Consider the following 22,782-nt stretch of genomic DNA (forward strand, 5'->3'; position numbering starts at 1 on the left):
AAAGGAAACCGAGTGTTCAGAATGACAAAACTGCAGAAGGATGCTGCCGGCTATTTAGTGGGGCTTGACACTAATAGGAAACTTTACAACCCAAACCAGACCCGTTCGCTGAAAACGAGGAGTGATTCATGGCGCGAAGGAGAAACAGATTGGAGGCAAAGAGACTTTTTAAAACCCATCAGAAATGCCGAGGTGCATCTCGCCATAAATAAAGCCACGAAGCAAACAACTCTTAATACATTTCTATAAAATCAATCAATCAGAATAGAGTTGGAAGCAGTGATGGGCTCCTACGGGTATGGGCAGGTATGCAGAACCAGTAGAAAAATTCTGATTTTTTTTTCCCTTCTGGGCTCTGTGTATGTTTTTCCAATTTATTTATTTATTATTTTTTTAATTATTTATTTGACTTATATGCCACCCCTCTCCATGGACTCGGGGTGGCTCAAAACATTTCAATAAAAAAAACACAGTATATAAAACACATCTAAATCCAATTAACATAAATAGCGAGGGGGGAATCCAACGGTGTTCGGGTTCGGCAAGTTCGGATGAACTTTACGCAAAATTTGGCCAAACCAGAACCAAACCCAAACCTGAACCCAAACGGGGAATCCCTCCCACGAAGAGATTCCGGGAGTGGAGCTTTGACATCACTGGCAGGTTGCTAAGGACGCCAAGGTGATCACTTCCTGGATTCCATGGAATCCAGGAAGTGATCACTTTGGCGTCCTTAGCAACCTGCCAGTGACGTCAAAGCTCTGCCCCCGGAATCTCTTCGTGGGAGGGATTCCCCAGCTCCTTCAAAGGGAGGTCTTCACGTAAAAATAAACATTGTTATTTTTACGAAAAAGGACACCACAGCGGCGCTGCAAGCAAAGGGCAATCCTTTCACGTAAAAATAAACATAGCACTGATTATGTTCCCTAATTGGGTCACAAAGCACCCCAAGAACACACACACACACACTTTTTAACCTAAAAGACAGAAGAGCCAAACTACCCCATAAAGATGCTTTAAGAAAAATAATTGCGAATAGACTTAAAAGATATTTGAATGAATTTATTCAAATAGATCAGAATGGATTTCTTCCAAAAAGACAAATAAAGGATAATATGCGTATAATCTTAAATACTATATACTATAAACAACATCCTGAGAAGCAAATAACAGTGATCTTTTTGGATGCACAAAAAGACTTTTGATCATTTAAACTGTTGATTTTTAAATTGACAGCTACAATATATGAAATTTGGGGCAAGATTTCTTCATGTTATAGAATCAATTTACAATAAACAGACTGCGAGGATAATTGTAAATGAAGAAATGACAGATAAGATTGATATTACTAAAGGAACAAGACAAGGATGTCCATGATCATCACTGTTATTTATTTTGACATTAGAAGTATTAAATAGAATTGTAAGAGCAGATAAAGAGATTGTAGCCTTAAATTCGAGATGAACAATACAAACTACAAGCATTTGCAAATGATTTGGTTTTTATTCTTCAAGAGCCACTTGTATCAGGCCCAAAGCTTCTAAATCAAATTGAGAACTATGGAGAAGTCACAAGACTTAAAATTAACAAAGAAAAGACAAAGTTGATTGCAAAGAACATGACAGAAAATGTTAAAAAAAATGAATTTAAAGACACTTTTGAACATACAAATTGTGAAGAGGGCAAAATACTTGGGAATTTGGTTGACAGCAAGATCTCCGACTTTAAAGGAAGAGAATTATATTAAACTGGAGAAACAAATTGAAAAAGACTTGGAAAAGTGGAAAACATTATAGTTATCTTTGATGGGTAGGATTGCACTAATTAAGATGAATATCTTACCGGGACTACTTTTCTTATTTTCAACAATATCAATTAAAGTGAATAAAACTTTTGACATGAATAAGATAACCACTAAATTTATTGGGCGAGGCCTTTTATCATTCATTCCTGCTTGCCTGCTTCCTGGCTCCAGAGGACAGTAGGCAAACTGCCTTTGGGGGCTCTTGGGATGATTTTCTTCGGTCCGACTTCTACCAGACAATGACGGGAGAGCAGGAGATGTAGGCACAACCCTAAAGGATGAGAAGAAGGAAGAGGAGACAGGCTTGATTTTAGTTGAACTTGCATGGAAACAGAACTGGTAAGTTTCTTTCTGTTAAAACCCTTTTTTTCCCCAAGAGGCATGCTCTCCACATGGGGCTACCTTTGAAGAATGTTCGGAAACTTCAGATCGTGCAGAATGCAGCTGCGAGAGCAATTGTGGGCTTCCCCAAATATGCCCACATTACTCCAACACTCCGCAGTCTGCATTGGTTGCCGATCAGTTTCTGGTCACAATTCAAAGTGTTGGTTATGACCTATAAAGTCCTTCATGGCACCGGGCCAGATTACCTACGAGACCGCCTTCTGCCGCACGAATCCCAGCGACCGGTTAGGTCCCACAGAGTTGGTCTTCTCCGGATCCCGTCGACTAAACAATGCCACCTGGCGGGACCCAGGGGGAGAGCCTTCTCTGTGGCGGCCCCGACCCTCTGGAATCATCTCCCCCCGGAAATTAGGATTGCCCCCACCCTCCTTGCCTTTTGTAAACTCCTCAAAACCCATCTTTGTCATCAAGCTTGGGGGAACTGAGACATCTTCCCCTTGCCTATGTAGTTTCTGTGCACAACATGACTATGTATGTTTTTATTTACTGGGGTTTTTTAGATTTTTTATATGTATAATTGTTATTTTAGATTTTAATTATTAGATTTGTCTCTATGTACCGTTTTTATCACTGTTGTGAGCCGCCCCGAGTCTACGGAGAAGGGCGGCATACAAATCTAATAAATACAAATACAAATACAAAATACCTCGATTTTCTGTTTTTTCTTTGAAGACCTTTTGCTTCTCATCCAAGAAGCTTCTTCAGCTCTGAGGTATTTGGTCTGTTTTAGAGTTTCTTGCTTAAGCAAGGGATTGGAGTAGAAGACCTCCATGGTCTCTTTCAGCTCTATTATTCTACGAGGGTTACCCGGAAAGGAAGGTTAGAAGGCACATAGCTATCACAGGGAATGTTTGCGGGGTAAGTTGGTGTTACTATCATGTAGCGGGAAGCCAGTGGAAGAGAATGAGCAGTGCCAGTGGTCAGTAGATCATCCACTGGCGTTGTGGTGAAGGTTAGAGACGAGCGTCCTCATTCCATTTCCCTCCAAGGGTGAAGTGCGTGCCGTAACACGCTGCCATAATACACTGTCGTAATATGCTATAACAATGGGTGCCCAAGATTTGTGCACGATAGGGGCCCAAGATTTTTCTCACCAATGGCTGAGTTTTGAATGTTTTGGCTGAAGGAGGATGGGCATGACGCCACTGCATTGATTGATGTTTGCTCTCTGGAGTCTGGTGATAAGCCCAAGTTTCATCTCCTGTCACTCTACAGTTGAGAAAAGCCTCTCCTTCAATCTCGAAATGGTCAAGAAATTCTCGGGCGGCACCGGCTCTGTCGATTTTGTGTGCCTCAGTCAGTATCTTGGACACCCATTGCAGCAGCGTTCCTGCCCTTCGCATTCAGGCAGCGCATTACAGTGCGCCACTTTGCCCTTGGAGGGAAACGGAATGAGGACCCTCATCTCTAACCTTCCACCCTACCCCGCCAGTCCATGATCTACTGATCACCCGCACTGCTCATTCTGCAATAAACCATCCGAAACTTTGATGTTATATATGTGGATGTCAGCAAGGTTACTTTTTGCAACGAAAATGTAAGGACACTTCAATTCCCACCATAGACAAATGGCTGCAAAAACTGATGAAACTGGAAGAGAAGGCTAAACTCTGAATGCTTTGATTTAAAAAACAAAACACACCATTATTTTTGTTTCTACTTGGAAACCTGTTTTGGACTTTGTGCCTCAGGTAAGGGGGAAAACAAAACTTCAAAGTTGTGACCCGTTCGCATCCTTTTAGCACTCTGATGACATTAGTAGGGGACTAATGAAACCTTAGTTAATTTTAGTAGTTTTTAATCAATTTTAAATGTTCCGGAGATTGCAATGGCTGTTTATATATATATGCACTTAGGACAATCATAGCATGCTACAAATAGGCTGTAGGAAGTTATAGTCAACAGAACGGTTGACATCTACGTTAAAAGTTTTATATTCAATAATTAAGTGTTGTACCTCATGATTCTTGACAAATGTACATGTTTCTTTTATGTACACTGAGAGCATATGCACTAAAGACAAATTCCTTGTGTGTGCAATCACATTTGGCCAATAAAGAACTCTAATTCTAATATTCAAATACTTTGATGTAGATCTGTATATATTTAATGTTTTGTGCCTGTTTGTCCTGTAGTATGTTTGTTTGGCTTTCTTAAGACCAGAATATCTTCGGGACCGCCTTCTGCCGCACAAATCCCAGCGACCGGTTAGGTCCCACAGAGTTGGCCTTCTCTGGGTCCCATCGACTAAGCAATGTCGTCTGGCGGGACCCAGGGGAAGAGCCTTCTCTGTGGCGGCTCCGACCCTCTGGAACCAGCTCCCCCCTGAGTTTAGGATTGCCCCCACCCTCCTTGCCTTTCATAAACTCCTCAAAACCCACCTCTGCTGTCAGGCATGGGGGAACTGAAACATCTCCCCCTTGCCCATGTTGTTTTGGTGTTTGATTGATTGTGTGCTTGTTTTTTATATATATTGGGATTGTTTTATGAATTTTCTTAACTTAAAATTGTAATTGGATTGGTGGGTATTGGATTTGTCACTATGTACTGTTTTTGCCATTGTTGTGAGCCGCCCCGAGTCTGCGGAGAGGGGCGGTATATAAATCCAATAAATCTAATCTAATCTAATCTAATAAATACTTAATAAAGATTTAAAAAAAAAAAAAAGAATAAACAGATTAAAATAAAACCTAGCCAGCCCTTGAAAAGTAGATGTTTTTCTCTTACCTGTCGGTAAACGCCGGTGCTGCAGGAATCACAGGAAATATGTGTTGGTAACAATATGTAAAAATTTTCTTTCAGGTTAACTAGAGAGAAAAAAAATGGAAGAGATCTACCATCAGACACAAACATGATGAGCAAAGTCCCTGGAGAAGCAGTGGTACTAACTTAACATAGAAACACAAAAGACTGACGGCAGGAAAAGACCTCCTGGTCCATCTAGTCTGCCCTTATACTATTTCCTGTATTTTATCTTAGGATGGATCTATGTTTATCCCAGGCAGGTTTCAATTCAGTTCCTGTGGATTTACCAACCATGTCTGCTGGAAGTTTGTTTCAAGCATCTACTACTCTTTCAGTCAAATAATGTTTTCTCACGTTGCTTCTGATCTTTCCCCTGACTAACTTCAGATTGTGGCCCCTTGTTCTTGTGTTCACTTTCCTATTAAAAACACTTCCCTCCTGAACCTTATTAAACCCTTTAACATATTTAAATGTTTTGATCATGTCCCCCCCCCCCTTCCGTCCTCCAGACCATGAAGTCTTTCCTGGTAAGTTTTATGTTTCAGATTGTTGTGGTTGGCTCTGGCCCAGCTCCTGCCCCAAGGAATGTGGAGGTGGAGGTGGAGGAAACATCCACATGCCACAGGTCTGTTTTGCTTCCGATAGAATCTGCCAACAAAGGTTCCTCTGCTGAAGGAAGCGTGAGTAGCAGGGAAGGGGGGAGTTTGGCAGACAGCCCAGGAGAAGATCAATCATCCTTATCATCCCTGGATTCTGAACAAGAACTTATGACAGATCCACGCATGCGTAGAGTGATGCATAGGAGAGAACAACTGAAGGATTATTAAAGGAGATAAGTGAGGCCACCTGTGGTTGGGTGGGGCTGCTGTAATTAGTGCTACAGATAAAAAGAACAGCGTGCTGGTTTAGCCTTGTGGAACTTTATCTGATTCATAGTTCGTCAAGATCGTGGTTTTGCTGTTTCCCTGTTCAAGACTGTGTGTGGACTTTCTGGACTTTGGAATTTGGACTCAATTTTCCAGTTATTGGGTGAGAAATTGGATTGCATTTAACCTGTGCCTTGTGCGTACCAGAAAATCCCTTTGACATTTAAAAAGGGATTTTTTTTCTGCTTTTCTGTTGATAAAGACTTTTGGTTTTCCTTCTATCGTGTGGTGTGTGTCTTTCTGGACTAATTACCCTGTAATTACGGGTGGTTGGGACACGCCGGCAGAACATAGACCTTCCACCATTTTTGTAGCCCGTCTTTGGACCCGTTCAATTTCATCCATATCTTTTTGTAGGTGAGGTCTCCAGAACTGAACACAGTATTCCAAATGGGGTCTCACCAGTGCTCTACACAGCGGGATCACAATCTCCCTTTTCCGGCTTGTGATACCTCTAGCTATGCAGCCAAGCAAAGGTCACAGACATACATACAATTTTCAACACCACCAATAACACAGCTACCCTCCAAAAAGACCTTGACTTTGTGTCTGAATGGTCAAACATCTGGCAATCCGGCAGGCCTGGGGGGGGCATGAACTAACAACTGACATGGTCAAATTGTATGACTGCTATATATGCATGTGATCATGACTGTTTTAACAAATGAGGGGAGGTTATTGTGAGGTTTTATAGTTTTAGATATTATGTTTGACTCATAGTTCCCTCTAAGCTGGGCAGTGAGCAATGGCTCACTTAAAAATCATCAACTCAAGAGTTTTTCAAACCTGCCCAGAAGCCGAGAAGGAAAGAGTGAGAGGGAAAGAGTGCTGCCCAGTCCTGAAGGGACTGCCGCTCAGACAATATACTTTTCCGCCCACCCCAAAAAAAAATTAGAGGGAACACTGGTTTGACTTCTATTTATTGTTTCTGTATCTATTTGTATTTATCTTATTATTGTAAACCACCCTGAGTTCTTCGGGATTGGGCAGCATAGAAGTCAAATGAATGAATGAATGAATGAATGAATGAATGAATGAATGAATGAATGAATGAATGAATGAATGAATGAATGAATGAATGAATTCCAAATCTCAACCAAAAAATGCTCCATCCTACACATTGGCAAAAAGAATCAGAACACCAAATAGAAGCTGAACAAACAAGACTTTTGCAGACAACCCTCACTCCATAAAAGACCTTGGAATACTCCTATCCAATGACCGAAGTGCCAAAGCCCACTGCAACAACATCACCAAAAAGGCTTCAAGAGTTGTTAACCTAATCTTATGTAGCTTCTTCTCCGTTAATATCACACTACTAGCGAGAGCATACAACACTTTCTCCAGACCAATCCTTGAATACAGCTCATCTGTCTGGAACCCACACCACATTTCGGACATCAACACTCTATAAAATGTCCAGAGATACTTTACTAGAAGAGCCCTCCACTCCTCCACTCACAACAGAATACCCGATGCAACTAGACTTACAATCATAGGTTTGGAAAGCTTAGAACTACATCATCTTAAACACGACCTAAGCATAGCCCATAAAATCATCTGCTACAACATCCTTCCTGTCGGCAACTACTTCAGCTTCAACCACAACAACACATGAGCACACAACAGATACAAACTTAAAGTAAACCCCTCCAAACTCGACTGCAGGAAATATGACTTTAGTAACCGAGTAGTTAATGCATGAAACTCACTACCTGACTCTGTAGTATCATCACCTAAGCCCCAAAACTTTACCCTTAGACTGTCCACTGTTGACCTCTCCCGATTCCTAAGAGGTCAGTAAGGGGCGTGCATAAGTGCACCAGTGTGCCTCGTGTCCCCTGTCCTAATGTTTCTTTTTTACTAGTATCGTGTATGTAAACATTGTTATATCTTTGCATCCCACCAGTACGTACTTGGCGAAACAAATAAATAAAATAAATAAAATAAATAAACCCGCTACTGCTGCCAGCAATACCCACCACTCAATATATTCCCACACCACGTTCTCATCGGGAAGACTCTTTCTGCTACAGCATGCTGCAAAAAGAAGAAGACAAAAGAATAACAGAATAACTCAGTTGTAAGGGACCTTGGAGGTCTTCTAGTCCAACCCTTGCTCAGGCAGGAGGCCCTATAGCATTTCAGACAAATGGCTGTCCAGTGTCTTTCTAAAAACCTCCACTGTTGGAGCACCCACTATCAAACCGGTGCAGAAGTTGGGGATAAATCAATGGCTTGCCAAAATATCTGTAGGAGGCCTGTTGTTTATGGGAACTGTTGTGGTTAGCTCTGGCCCAGCTCCTGCCCCAAGGACTGTGGATGTGGGGGAGAGATCCACATGCTGCAGGCCTGTTATGCCCCCGGTGAAATCTGCTGATGAAAGCTCCTCTGACCAAGAAGACATGAGTGACAGGGAGGAGGAGAGTGGGGCAGACAGCTCAGAAGGAGATCAATTATCTCTCTCCTCCTTGGATTCAGAACAAGAGTTAATGATACAGCCACGCATGCAGAGAGCGATGAATAGCCAGCAACAACTGAGATATTATTATCAAAGAAAATGAGGCCACCTGTGGTTGGGTGGGGCTGTGGTCATTAGTGAGGCTGCTATAAATAGCAGCCTGTGGGTTTGGCCATTGTGGAGGATTGTCTGATTGTTGTGTTTCGTGACTGCTTTGCTGACTTTGACCTTTTGTGTGCTGATTTTCCCCCGCTTTGAAACTAAACCAGGGCACAGTGTGTGTCACTTTGTGACAGAAGAAGGACTGTGAATTGCCTCCCAGCTGCAAGCTAAGTATCTCAGAACTGATAAGGGACTTGTACCAATTACCAGTTTGTTTGGAGACGAGTGCTCTTTGCTATACCAAAAGAGGGCTTGGTTTAAGTGAATTTTCCTTATAAAGAACATTGTTTTGAATTTTCAAACGTCTGTGTGTCTGAAATTTGTACCTGTGAATTTTTGGGAGGATTCTACCAGAGAGCCCGACAGAACAGGAACTTGGGAGGGGGGGATTTTCAGGAGAAAACAGATGCAGCCACAAAGCATTCTTTGGAGTGGTTCAAGGCCATCCTAGGCCCACCCACTTGGGCGGAAGCGGAAGGAGGACTGGCCATGTTGGCCAATCTGAGTGGGCAACGTGGGAACTTTGTGGGTCGGGGGGAACGAGGGATGTGAACTTTCAACTGGGTGGGAAACTCAGATCTAGGTTTCCCAGTGTGGGTGTCAGGATGGCTCCGGAAATAAATTGGGACTTTGAGGAGCACTTTGACTTGGACTGTGATGTAGCTTGGATGCTTCCTAGAACCTTGACACCCCCAATTTCTGGAGGCAAGCTGTTCCACTGATCAACCATTCTGACTGTCAGGAAATTTCTCCTTAGTTCTAAGTTGCTTCTCTCCTTGTTTAGTTTCCACCCATTGCTTCTTTTTCTACCCTCAGGTGCTTTGGAGAATAGCTTGACTCCCTCTTCTTTGTGGCAACTCCTGAGATATTGGAAGGCTGCTATCATGTCTCCCCTGGTCCTTCTTTTCATCAAACTAGCCATGCCCAGTTCCTGCAACTGTTCTTAGAAACATAGAAACATAGACGGCAGAAAAAGACCTCATGGTCCATCTAGTCTGCCCTTATACTGTTTCCTGTATTTTTATCTTAGAATGGATCTATGTTTATCCCAGGAATGTTTACATTCAGTTACTGTGGATTTATCTACCACGTCTGCTGGAAGTTTGTTCCAAGGATCTACTACTCTTTCAGTCAAATAATATTTTCTCATGTTGCTTTTGATCTTTCCCCCAACTAACTTCAGATTGTGCCCCCTTGTTCTTGTGTTCACTTTCCTATTAAAAACACTTCCCTCCCGGACCTTATTTAACCCTTTAACATATTTAAATGTTTCGATCATGTCCCCCCTTTTCCTTCTGTCCCCCAGACTAGACAGATTGAGTTCATGAAGTCTTTCCTGATACGTTTTATGCTTAAGACCTTCCACCATTCTTCATATGTTTTAGCCTCCAGTCTCCTAATCCTCCTTGTCACTCTTCTCTGCACTTTTTCTAGAGTCTCAACATCCTTTTTGCATCGTGGCGACCAAAACTGAATGCCGGATTCCAAGTGTGGTCTTACCAAGGGCTTATAAAGTGGTATTAACCCTTCACGTGATCTTGATTCTCTCCCTCTGTAAATCTTCTATTTCATAGCCAACACTTTAACAATTATACTAAACTGGCTCTTAGGTGAAGATCTCCTAACCAATTCTACAGCCCCTTTGATTCCCTACGACAGGGCTAGGCAAAGTTGGCTCTTCTATGACTTTTAATCTTGAACTCCCAGAATTCCTGAGCCAATCATGCTAGCTCAGGAATTCTGGGAGTTGAAGTTCACATGTCATAGCAGAGCCAACTTTACCGACCCCTGCTCTAGGGGAAAAACTTTGTTGATATTTTAAAAATGGGAATCATGAGTTCCTTCTCTTTGTCCTCGTTTACTTCTTGCCACATACTCACATCAATGGTGCATGACCCCGTTTCACAGGAACCCACAATGTTGAACAACCTGGAGAGAAACAAGCCATCATGACCCAAGATGTAACCGGCATCTTATCCAGACCAGCTCACAATTTTTCCCAGAGAATTCTTGCAGCCTAATTTATTATCTAATTTATTATTATTGCCCTGAGTCTGCGGAGAAGGGCGGCATAGAAATCCAACCAAATAAATAAATCCAGCTCTCTACCCCAGGTTTTCTTCAGAAATTCAAGGTGGTTTAGATCAGGGGTCTCCAACCTTGGCAACTTTAAGACTTGTGGACTTTAACTCCCAGAAAGCTAATTCTGGGAGTTGAAGTCCACAAGTCTTAAAGTTGCTAAGATTAGAGACTCCTGGTACCTCGTGATATGAACCCCCCATGATACGAACATTTCAAGATATGAACTGAGGGTTCAGAAATTTTTTGCCTCTTCATACAAACTTTTTTCGACTTACGAACCCACCGTAGATCACAAAATGGCGCTCTGCTGGGCGCCGGCGCCCAGCTGTCACCTTTTAAAACAGCCAGGGGGCTTCTCGGCGTTCTCCTGAACCCGAACCCGAACCCAAAATTTTCGGGTGTGGGAGGCCGCCGAGAAGCACTGCCGCCTGGCTGTCACCTTCTGAAAAAGCTAGGGGGCTTCTCGGCTTTCTCCCGAACGCCGAACCCGGAAGTTCGGCAAAGGTTCGGGTTTGGGTTTGGGTTCCGGAGGCCAGGGAGAAGTGCCCGGCTGTTTCAGAAGGTTACAGCTGGGTGGCGGTGCCCGGCAGAGCGCCGTTTTTGCAATCGACAGCGGCGTTTTCGGCCGATCTGGAGGCTGAAACAGAGGTGGGGAATCCGAATAGGGAATTCCATGGGCGGAGCTTTGACGTCATGAAGACCTCCTTCCTGGTCGGCCGAAACGTGGCCTCTAGGAAGGACGCCTTCGTGACATCAAAGCTCCGCCCATGGAATTCCCTATTCGGATTCCCCACCTCCATTTCAGCCTCCAGATCGGCCCAAAACACCGCTGTTGATGAAAAAAAACGGCGCTCCGCCGGGCACCGCCACCCAGCTGTAACCTTCTGAAACAGTCGGGCACGTCTAGGTGGCCTCCGGAACCCGAACCCAAACTTTTGCCGATCTTCCGGGTTCGGCGTTCAGGAGAACACCGAGAAGCCCCCCGGCTGTTTTAAAAGGTGACAGCCGGGCGGCGGTGCCCAGTGGAGCACCATTTTGCAATTTTTTCCCCCCTTGCATGCATTAATCACTTTTACATTGTTTCCTATGGGAAACATTGTTTCATGTTACAAACTTTTCGCTTTACGAACCTCCTTCCGGAACCAATTAGGTTCGTAAGACAAGGTATTACTGTATCTCTCTTGCTGTCAGGCTCCTCAGTGAAACCATACAGGAAACACAATGAGGCGAGCTAATTTTATTTGATTGTAAAGTGACATTAATGGAATCTTGGAAGTGTGAAATTATAAATCTGCCATTGTCTCCTTTATAGCCTGAGAAACTAGGGACAAACCTTCTGAGCAGTGATGGGCTGCCAAAATTTTTACTGCCCCTCTTCCTGACTCAAACCTCCTTCTTGCCTCCAACTTCCGGATAAGTTTGGATCCATTACCTTAATGTAGCCACTGTGACCACGATTATTCTCCTTGGACAGTCAATACTACTCTGGATACCAACCCTTCCTGTCTAAAAATGGAGAAGAAAAAAGAAAAAAAGTCAATTTGGTGTATCAAGCATCAGGAAATTTAGTTATTTGCTTACTTATCTTTTTTTTATTTATATTTAATTGTTTAGTTGGTTATTTAGCTACTTAATTGTTTAGTCACTTAGTTATATAGATATTTAGTTATTTAGTCATTTAGTTATTATTTTTATTTATTTGTTTATTTATTTATTTGTGGAACAAGTACAGTGATACCTCATCTTACGAACCCCTCATCATACGAACTTTTCAAGATATGAACCCAGGGTTTAAGATTTTTTTTTGCCTCATCTTCTGAACTATTTTCACCTTACGAACCTACCGCTACCGCTGGGATGCCCTGTTTCTGGACTTCCGTTGCCAGCAAAAGTGCCCGTTTTTGTGCTGGTGGGATTCCCATGAGACTCCCCTCCATGGGAAAAACCATCTCCAGACTTCCGTGTTTTTGTGATGCTGCAGGGGAATCCCAGCAGGGGAATCCCAGCATCGCAAAAACGGGCGCTTCGCTGGCAACGGAAGTCTGGAGGTGGGGTTTCCCAGCGAGGGAAGCCTCAGCGAAATTGCAGCATCGCAAAAACATGGAAGTCCAGAGGTGGGGTTTCCAATGGAGGGGAGCCTCATGGGAATCCCACCAGCACAGAAATGGGCGCTTCGGCTGGGAAAAGGGGTGAATTTTGGGCTTGCACGCATTAATCACTTTTCCATTGATTCCTATGGGAAACATTGTTTCGTCTTAAGAACTTTTCACCTTATGAACCTCCTCCCGGAACCAATTAAGTTCATAATACGAGGTATCACTATATAGGATAGTAGTTTGTATAAGCATAACATAAGTAGAGTGATGATTTTTTAAAAAAAGACAATAGGACAGGGACGGTAGGCACAATGGCGCGCTTATGCATGCCCCTTACAGACCTGTTAGAAAACGGGAGAGGTCAACAGTAGATAAATTAAGGTTGAAGATTTTGGGGTTTGGAGAAGAAACCACAGAGTCAGGTAGTGTGCTCCAGGTGTTGATTACTCGGTTGCTGGAAGCTGTATTTTCTGCAGTAGGGTGTGGAGTGGTTTACGTTGAGTTTCTATCTATTACGTGCTCATGTGTTGTTGCGGTTGAAGGTGATGTAGTCATTAACAGGAAGGACATTTTGGTACAGTAATACCTCATGATACGAACTTAATTGGTGCAAGGAGGAGGTTTGTAAGTCGAAAGGTTCGTAAGACGAAACATTGTTTCCCATAGGAAACAATGTAAAGTCAATTAATCCGTGCAACCAAAAAAAAAAATGCAAAAAACCGGCATTCCGCGACTGCTGGGAAGCGGCGCGGCTGTTTTAAAAGGTCACAGCCGGCCTGGGGGGCTTCCCAGCACCCCCCCCGAACCCCGAACTTGTGCCGAACTTCCGGGTTCGGGGGGGTGCTGGGAAGCCCCCCAGGCCAGCTGTGACCTTTTAAAAAATCCGCGCCGCTTCCCAGCTGTCTCCCGAAGCCGAATGCGGAAGTTCGGCTTTGGCGTTTGGCTTCGGGAGACAGCTGGGAAGCGGCGCGGCTGTTTTAAAAGGTAACAGCCGGCCTGGGGGGCTTCCCAGCAACCTCCCGAACCGAACCCGGGGTTCAGAAAAAATTTGCCTCTTCTTACGAACGTTTTTCGAGTTACGAACCAGCGTTCGGGAGGCTTCTGGGAAGCCCCGCCGCCCGGCTGTCACCTTTTAAAACAGCCGCGCGGCTTCCCAGCAGTCTCCGAACACCGGTTCGTAACTCGAAAAAAGTTCGTAAGAAGAGGCAAAATTTTTCTGAACCCCGGGTTCGTATCACGAGTTGTTCGTAAGACGAGGGGTTCGTATCTTGAGGTACCACTGTGTATGATTTTATGAACTACAGTTAAATAGATCAGAGGTGACGTAGTTGTAAATTGTCTAATCGCAGTATTTCAAGTCTGGTGCAATAAGGTATTTTGTTGCGAATGGAGGAGTGAAGGACTCTTCTTGTGAAATTTTCTGGACTCTCTCGATTGTATTAATGTCTGATATGCAATGCCGGTTCCATACAGGTGAGCTGTATTCTAGAATTGCAGCCAAGCATCCTACTTGCCTTTCCTACTGCCCGACCACACTGCTCACCCATTTTGATACTGTCAGAAATCTCCACCCCTAAATCCTTCTCTTCTGAAGTTTTTGCTAACACAGAACTGCCAATGCAATACTCAGATTGAGGATTCCTTTTCCCCAAGTACATTATTTTACATTTGGAAACATTAAACTGCAGTTTCCATTGCTTTGACCATTTATCTAGTAAGGGTAAATCATTTACCATATTACAGACGCCTCCAGGAATATCAACCCTATTGCAGACTTTAGTGTCATTGACAAATAGGCAAACCTTCCCTACCAAACCTTCCCCTATGTCACTCACAAACATATTAAAAAGAATAGGACCCAGAACAGACCCTTGTGGCACACCGCTTGTAACCTGGCTCTGCTCAGAATACTCGCCGTTAACAATAACTCTCTGATGTCTACACTTCAGCCAGCTGCAAAAGCACTGAACTATCCAGGGATTAAGTCCAATCTTCACTTCCACTGCTTCAACGAAGCAGTGGAAGTGATGTGCCGGTGCCTGGAGGCTGTTGGGGCCTGGATGGGTGTCAACAAACTCAAACTCAACCCAGACAAGACGGAGTGGCTGTGGGTTTTGCCTCCCAAGGACAATTCTATCTGTCCGTCCATTACCCTGGGGGGGGAATTATTGACCCCCTCAGAGAGGGTCCGCAACTTGGGCGTCCTCCTCGATCCACAGCTCACATTAGAAAAACACCTTTCAGCTGTGGCGAGGGGGGCGTTTGCCCAGGTTCGCCTGGTGCGCCAGTTGCGGCCCTATTTGGACCGGGAGTCATTGCTCACAGTCACTCATGCCCTCATCACCTCGAGGCTCGACTACTGTAACGCTCTCTACATGGGGATACCTTTGAAAAGTGTTCGGAAACTTCAGATCGTACAGAATGCAGCTGCGAGAGCAATTATGGGCTTCTCCAAGTATGCCCATATCACTCCAACACTCCGCAGTCTGCATTGGCTGCCGATCAGTTTCCGGTCACAATTCAAAGTGTTGGTTATGACCTATAAAGCCCTTCATGGCACCGGACCAGAATATCTTCGGGACCGCCTCCTGCCGCATGAATCCCAGCGACCGGTTAGGTCCCACAGAGTTGGCCTTCTCCGGGTCCCGTCGACTAAACAATGTCGTCTGGCGGGACCCAGGGGAAGAGCCTTCTCTGTGGGGGCCCCAACCCTCTGGAACCAGCTCCCCCCTGAGATTAGGATTGCCCCCACCCTCCCTGCCTTTCGTAAACTCCTTAAGACCCACCTTTGCCGTCAGGCATGGGGGAACTAAAACACCTCCCCCTTGCCCATGTTGTCTTGTTGATTGATTGACTGTGTGCCTGTTTTTTATATATACTGTTTTTTATAAGATTATTAATTTAAATTGGAACTGGATGGGTGGGCATTGGATTTGGTATTGTGTACTGTACTGTTTTTTATTATTGTTGTGAGCCGCCCCGAGTTTGCGGAGAGGGGCGGCATATAAATCCAATAAACCTAAACCTAAACCTAATTTATCTATCAGCTCTTTATGTAGAACCGTATCAAAGGCTTTGCTGAAGTCCAGGTAGGCAATATCCACGGCACCACCTTCATCCAACACCTTTGTGACATAGTCAAAGAAATCAATGAGATTAGTCTGACATGATTTGCCTTCAGTAAAGCCATGCTGATTTGGGTCCAATAAGTTATTGTTTTTTAGGTGCTGATTTATCCTCTTTTTGAGTAGAGTCTCCATCATTTTAACTACAACTGATGTCAAGCTAATTTTAACTGTTTTAACTGTTTTTATTGTTGTTGTATTTTTTCCTATTGTTAGCCGCTCAGAGTCCTTTTGGAGTGAGCGGGATATAAATGCAATGAACAAATAAATAAATAAATCATGGACCCACTATTAGACACCCCCCCCTGCAATTTGCATACCGAGCAAACAAATTGACAGATGAGGCTGTTAATATGGCTCTGCACTACATCCTACAATAGTTACGTTGCTTACCAGAGCAAAATGCAGAACAGGGACATATCCTCCCCCTGGTTGGACGTATCCAAATGTGATCCGGAAGACGAAAGCAAGAAAGACACCAGTTGGCCTGATCTGAGTTGCAAGGCTTGTACACACGATCCGAACAACGACAGGAAAACCCCTTGGACAGCTCACCTGCAGGAGATAGAGAGAAATCGTGATGGAGATTGTAAAAATTGAGCATCTTCAAAAATAACCTCACCCAAAGATGTTCCATCGGTCTGTACCAAGACCCTTTGGAGTACAATTTGGTGTGAACCACAAATATTGTTTTATGGTTATTTCATCCTAAGGATGATGGGCGTTTTAAATTTGGGCTTCTGTTATCTAACCTGTTCTCTGTTTTTTTTAAATTTCCTATGACACTTACTTACTTACTTACTTACTTACTTACTTACTTACTTACTTACCTACCTACCTACTTACTGTATTTCTATGCCCCCCTTCTCCTCAGACTCAGGGCAGCTCAACAACAAGAAGACCCTTCCCCTTTCCCACCACCGGGAGGGACCTGACGCTAGGAGGCCTCCATCGCTTGCTTCCCAAGAAGGAACATCTAACTGACCTGCCAAGGCTCCAAAAGAGGACGTACCTCTGGGAAGTTCTCCAGGATGGTGGTTGTGGTCACATTGTCCTGCAAAGAAAGGAACGTGGTCGTTATTCTGGTCTTGGTTGCAAGAGTCCATCAAGAGATTTGGCCCACCAAGGGAGGAAACCAGGATAACTATTAGATTATTTTTAATATTAGATTTGTTTACATTGTCTTTTTCATTGTTGTTAGCCGACCCAAGTCTTCGGAGAGGGGCAGCATACAAATCTAATAAATAAATAAATCTTAACCTTCTTAAAACCCACCTCTGCCGTCAGGCATGGGGGAACTGAGATATTCTTTCCCCCTAGGCTTTACAATTTACGCATGGTATGTTTGTATGTATGTTTGGTTTTATAATAAGGGTTTTTTTAGTTGTTTAATATTGGATTGTTACATGCTGTTTTTTAATCACTGTTGTTAGCTGCCCCGAGTCTGCGGAGGGGCGGCATACAAATCCAATAAATAAATAAATAAATGGATGGATGGATGGATGGATGGATGGATGGATGGATAGATAGATAGATAGATAGATAGATAGATAGATAGATAGATAGATAGATAGATAGATTAGACAGACAGACAGACAGACAGACAGACAGACAGACAGACAGACAGACAGACAGACAGACAGACAGACAGACAAAGAAACAAACATGGAGGAAGCCAATTGCCCAGTGAGCTTTTGCTGGTGCTTTCCCAAAGGCGATGGTGCTAGCATTCCACACTGGGCTTTTTACCAATGTTAGAATACCGAACTTGAAGCAGAGTGTATGTGGAAGTGGTGGTTGTTCAGCCAGAAACACAAACTAATATATAAGTAGAGTATAAATATTATTCACAATGTATACAATAAATTATTCAGTAAACAGTTAGCTACATACATATCCAAATCCAGCAGTCATATACAGTTCTAAACACACAGCAGCTAACCATTAATATTACACACAGTTCCATACAATAATATAATACATGGACCAATATTTAGCACATAGCAATATATTAACACACAGTAGTATTAAGCAGACAGTAATATCTTAGCATAAGGGAGAATTAAGCACACGGCAATATCTTAGCACACAGCAGAATTAAGCACATAGCTCTATATTAGTACACTTCAATATCTTAGCACACAGCAATATTTAATTACACAGCTCTATATTAGTACACTTCAATATCTTAGCACACAGCAGTATTTAAGCACACAGCAATATCTTACACACAGCAGAATTAAGCACACAGCTCTATATTAGTACACTTCAATATCTTAGCAAACAGCAGTATTTAAACAAACAGCAATATCTTAGCACACAGCAGTATTAAGCACATGGCAATATCTTACACACAGCAGAATTAAGCACACAGCTCTATATTAGTACACTTCAATATCTTAGCACACAGCAGTATTTAGGCACACAGCAATATATTAGCACACAGCAATATCTTACACACAGCAGAATTAAGCACACAGCTCTATATTAGTACACAGCAATATCTTAGCAAACAGCAGTATTTAAACAAACAGCAATATCTTAGCTAACAGCAGAATTAAGCACACAGCTCTATATTAGTACACTTCAATATCTTAGCAAACAGCAATATCTTACACACAGCAATATTTAAGTACACAGCAATATCTTACACAGAGCAGAATTAAGCACACAGCTCTATATTAGTACACAGCAATATCTTAGCACACAGCAGTATTTAAACAAACAGCAATATCTTAGCACACAGCAGTATTAAGCACATGGCAATATCTAAGCACACTGTAATAACAAGACTTACCGCAATAGCCACCAACAACAACCAACAACACAATACAATACTACCCAAATAGAGAGCAACACATCTGTCTCCCTTTTATGGCTAATTGCAGCCCTAGCTCTTAAAGTAACGTTATACTATTTACTCCAAACATGCATTGCTGGTTACTTCATATAGTGACAAACCCAACCGGTGCAGTATGCAGTACTGACAAACTGGACTTTCTTAGATTATTTTTTGTTGTTGCTATTTTGTGGAGTTTTTTTGGAGGGGTTGTTTGTTTTTTTCCTTGAGCATAATCTGAACTGAAGAAGCTTCTTGCAAAAGAAGAGAAATATGTTCAAAGGGGGGGGGAAGTATATCCGTACCCTGTATCCAAGGGGCCTCAATGACTCTCAGAAAGAATATTAATTGTTCTGGTTTCTGGTAGAAATTCAGCAAGCACAAATAACTTTTATCAAACACATTATTTCATAAATAAAGAAACTCCATTTTATTCTCTTCTCTTCCAGCTACACACACATTTCATACTGGCGTACCTCTCCTGGCTCTGTTATCTTTCTTAATTGCATTCCTTACATTCCTTCTCCTGTTCTGCTAGACAAGATTTATTTTGTAAAAGCATGCTCACTAAAAAACAGCAGACAGACAGTTAATCACACAGTTCTCTTGGCTTACTTGGAGAGCGGCATAAAAAGTCAACATCTTTTTGTTCGGCAACATTGAAACTCCACCCTTCTTCACTAGTCCCATGAGTACCAATTACCTCACTCAATTATTTAACCCATTCATCTCCTTAATATCTTCTTCCAGACCTTTGCTCTCTACGTTTCTGAATTCTTCTGAATTTAGGATTAACCCAGCGTGCCTCTAATTCTCCCTCACTAGATCCTGAACTCATAGCCCCATCCTGTGGCTGGCCTCCCACCTGTTCTACTACCTGTAACCCCGGGCCCCCCACTACTTCATAAACACTATCCTCAATATCTTCATCATGCTCCAACTGATCAAGAGTATGTACCACACTAATGACCAGAGGATTGCAAAGCATATAAATCAGTATTGGGTTGCTGACCAGTACGGATGAGGACCAATAGTGAAAGTTGCGTTGCGCGCACAGCTTCTGTTCTCCTGCGCATGCGTGCATGTGACCCAGTGTGTTTTTGCTTCTGTGCATGCTGTAGCAGAAATGGAGTTGCATGTACAACTCCATTACCGCCAGATGTGAACACGCAACCAGCATGATTTCGGTAAAAATTACTGGGTCTTTTGTTTCCATGCATGCAGCATGGTGGAGTGGGCAAGCAGACAGGTTCTGTGCGGCGCAGTGGCTGAGCAGGTGGGTGGCAGATGAGTGGCAGTGGTCACTTTATTTTGGCCGATTTTCATGCCTTTTTTGCTTCCGTGTAGGCATGGAAGCAAAAAAACTGAGAAATCTCTCGCACGCACACCCTTACGCGAGATTCAACTTCTGCTCATGTGCAAAAGATGAATCCCATGCTGGGCAACATGCTCCCATGCCCGCTCCCATGCTCCTGGTCCATTTTGGAAGTGCTGTGTTGAATCGCAGTAGATTCAGAAATAGACAAAGATCATTGCAGGGTGAAAAAAGCCAAAGGTTTTACTTTATTAGTAGAAAAGGCCATGAAGCCAAAAGAACCAGAAGAAACAACTTATCTGAAATTATCCTAACTAATCCTAAACTTATCCTAACTTATGCTAGCTGAGCCTAAAACTATCCTAACTAAGCCTAAACCTATTTAACACAGCACCTTTTTATAATACTCTGTTCTCTATGACCTAATGCAGCTAATACACATGTACAGTTTTACATGATGCTGTAATTCATGAGCTTGCCAACATCGTAGATAACGCTGCAGGTATAGCGATAGAAATTTACAGGAAACTTGCGAGAAGCTAGGTAAAAGAATGTGTTAATGGTGCCAGCCAGTACTCCCATCTTTTCTCACATAATACTGTCTGTTCCTGAGAACATGAACTTTCCAGGCCTACCCAGAAATCTATAATTGCAAAGCCTGAGCAAAATACATGCTAACTTATGCTAACATCATAATGTGAACTAATAAGTATCCCATGTGAGGCTTCTAGCACATCTGGGCATGCCCATCCATATGACCTTTGAGCTACACAAGGAATACTACAGCACCAGGAATGGTGGCCCACCAGTATGGGCAAGAGCCCCCCACACATACAGCTGGGGGGCTGGAGGCACAGAAACAGACCCCTTGAATTGGATTTTGCATTGCTTGCTTGCTTGCTACTCACCATTGTCATCTCCCTGTCAAAGACTTTCATGTTCAGCAGAGTGGTCAACAAACAAGTCCAGTCGTCTGTGCTGGTGTAATACACAATGTTGTCATCCAGGGTTCCAGGGTATGTGTGGCCGCAGCTGAGAAGAGGGGGCTGTGATTTGGAGACCCCGTCGCAGGCAGCCTGCAAGACACAACAGGGCATGAAAACCACAGCAATGTGTAGATTGGCTGAGCAAACAGTGCCCCATCCATCCATCCATCCATGGCGAGGTTTGGTCAGCCTCCCTGACACACGTGTGCAGAATATTACAAGCCATTCTTCTCCTTCGAGGGCTGTACAACATAGACTTTGTAGTATTGTTGCACTCGATTAAATAGCGTGGACTTGGTAGATTGTTGTACTTGGCAAATAGTCTTGTACAGTGAAAAAAATTTACTACCACACTGTGGGCGTGGTTTATTTTGTAGGTGTGGCTTGCCAGTCATGTGTCCATGTGGGAGTGGCTTGAGGATCATGTGACTGGAGGGTGGCTTAAAGGTCATGTGACTGGCTTAAAGGTCGCCAACTTGACTGTCACTCACATCAAGGGTTAGGGTTAGGGTGCCTTGCCTCTGTTTGCCTCAAAGAGAGATATTTTCCCTCTCTATTTACTATTACTGAACATCCAAAATATACTACTGTATTTAATTCTACCTATATATGCCATATGTGTACATACATATTACACACAGGCACACCAAAATATGCATTATCTAGAAACATAGAAACATAGAAGACTGACGGCAGAAAAAGACCTCATGGTCCATCTAGTCTGCCCTTATACTATTTCCTGTGTTTTATCTTAGGATGGATCTATGTTTATCCCAGGCATGTTTAAATTCAGTTACTGTGGATTTACCAACCACGTCTGCTGGAAGTTTGTTCCAAGGATCTACTACTTTTTCAGTGAAATAATATTTCCTCACGTTGCTTTTGATCTTTCCCCCAACTAACTTCAGATTGTGTCCCCTTGTTCTTGTGTTCACTTTCCTATTAAAAACACTTCCCTCCTGAACTTTATTTAACCCTTTAACATATTTAAATGTTTCAATCATGTCCCCCCTTTCCCTTCTGTCCTCCAGACTAGACAGATTGAGTTCATAAAGTATTTCCTGATACGTTTTATCTACTATATCTATGTATGTGTATGTACACACACATGGGTGCACAGCTCTTCTAAAATTATAAATATTCAACTTCCTTTACTGCAATAGGAAAAACATATCCAGAGCCCAGAAGGGAAAAAAAGAAAAAAAATCCAAAAATTTCTACTGGTTCTGTGTACTTGACCGTACCCACACGTACTCGTGCATGCAAGAAAGGCACAAGGGGACACCACCGTTGTCCATGCAGAGGATAGCACGCCCACATCCCACTGAGAAAGATGTACAACAATGGGAAATTTGCAACCGATGGGTTTTGACGCCCAGAATTCCTGAGCCAGCCACCTTAAATCCCACTGGTTCAGGAATTCTTGGAGTGGAAATCCACAGGTTGTAAAGTTGCCATTGTTGCTCACCCACTGGCCTACATTTCAGGCTTTTGCACCCATCAAGGAGGAACCGCTGGATGGAAACCCTACCCCCAAAAAACAGCAAATCACTCACAACAAAAGGCAACTCGAGCGACAGGGCTGTGATCCTGGGAGAGAACGGAGTATACATGCAGCCCGTCGGCAAGGAAATCAGAGCTGCAAAGCAAACCAACAAAAATGAATGCAAATAATGGTGGCAGCCTGGTTTAAAACCAACCACAATCTGCACTGGCCAAATAGAATGGAATAACAGAGTGGAGTGGAACAGAACAGAACAGAATGGAGTAGAGCAGAGAGGTGCAGAACAAAATGGAACAGAACAGAACAGAAGAAAAGAGGGTAGAATATTCTTT

At 43.1% G+C, this 22,782-nt stretch overlaps 1 protein-coding gene across 2 annotated transcripts; it reads right to left on the reverse strand.

The window, feature by feature from the left end:
* Positions 1-1,047: 1,047 nt before the first annotated feature.
* LOC139165544 (uncharacterized) lies at positions 1,048-22,580 on the reverse strand. 2 transcript variants are annotated; one of them, XM_070748729.1, is made up of 9 exons: positions 22,503-22,580; positions 20,869-21,036; positions 16,819-16,860; positions 16,200-16,361; positions 12,018-12,091; positions 10,384-10,432; positions 7,863-7,920; positions 4,937-5,016; positions 1,048-2,075 (listed from the first exon to the last, which is right to left on the reverse strand). In XM_070748729.1, the coding sequence occupies exons 1-9, from the start codon at positions 22,557-22,559 to the stop codon at positions 2,034-2,036; spliced, it is 732 nt and encodes a 243-aa protein (XP_070604830.1). In that variant the 5' UTR covers positions 22,560-22,580; the 3' UTR covers positions 1,048-2,033. The 2 variants fall into 2 exon arrangements, with proteins under 2 accessions (XP_070604830.1, XP_070604831.1); XM_070748730.1 differs by lacking the exons at positions 20,869-21,036; positions 22,503-22,580 and adding an exon at positions 19,261-19,320.
* Between the last annotated feature and the right edge of the window lie 202 nt (positions 22,581-22,782).

This window comes from Erythrolamprus reginae, chromosome 3 (genome assembly GCF_031021105.1).
Source record: "Erythrolamprus reginae isolate rEryReg1 chromosome 3, rEryReg1.hap1, whole genome shotgun sequence".
Lineage (NCBI taxonomy): Eukaryota > Metazoa > Chordata > Lepidosauria > Squamata > Dipsadidae > Erythrolamprus > Erythrolamprus reginae.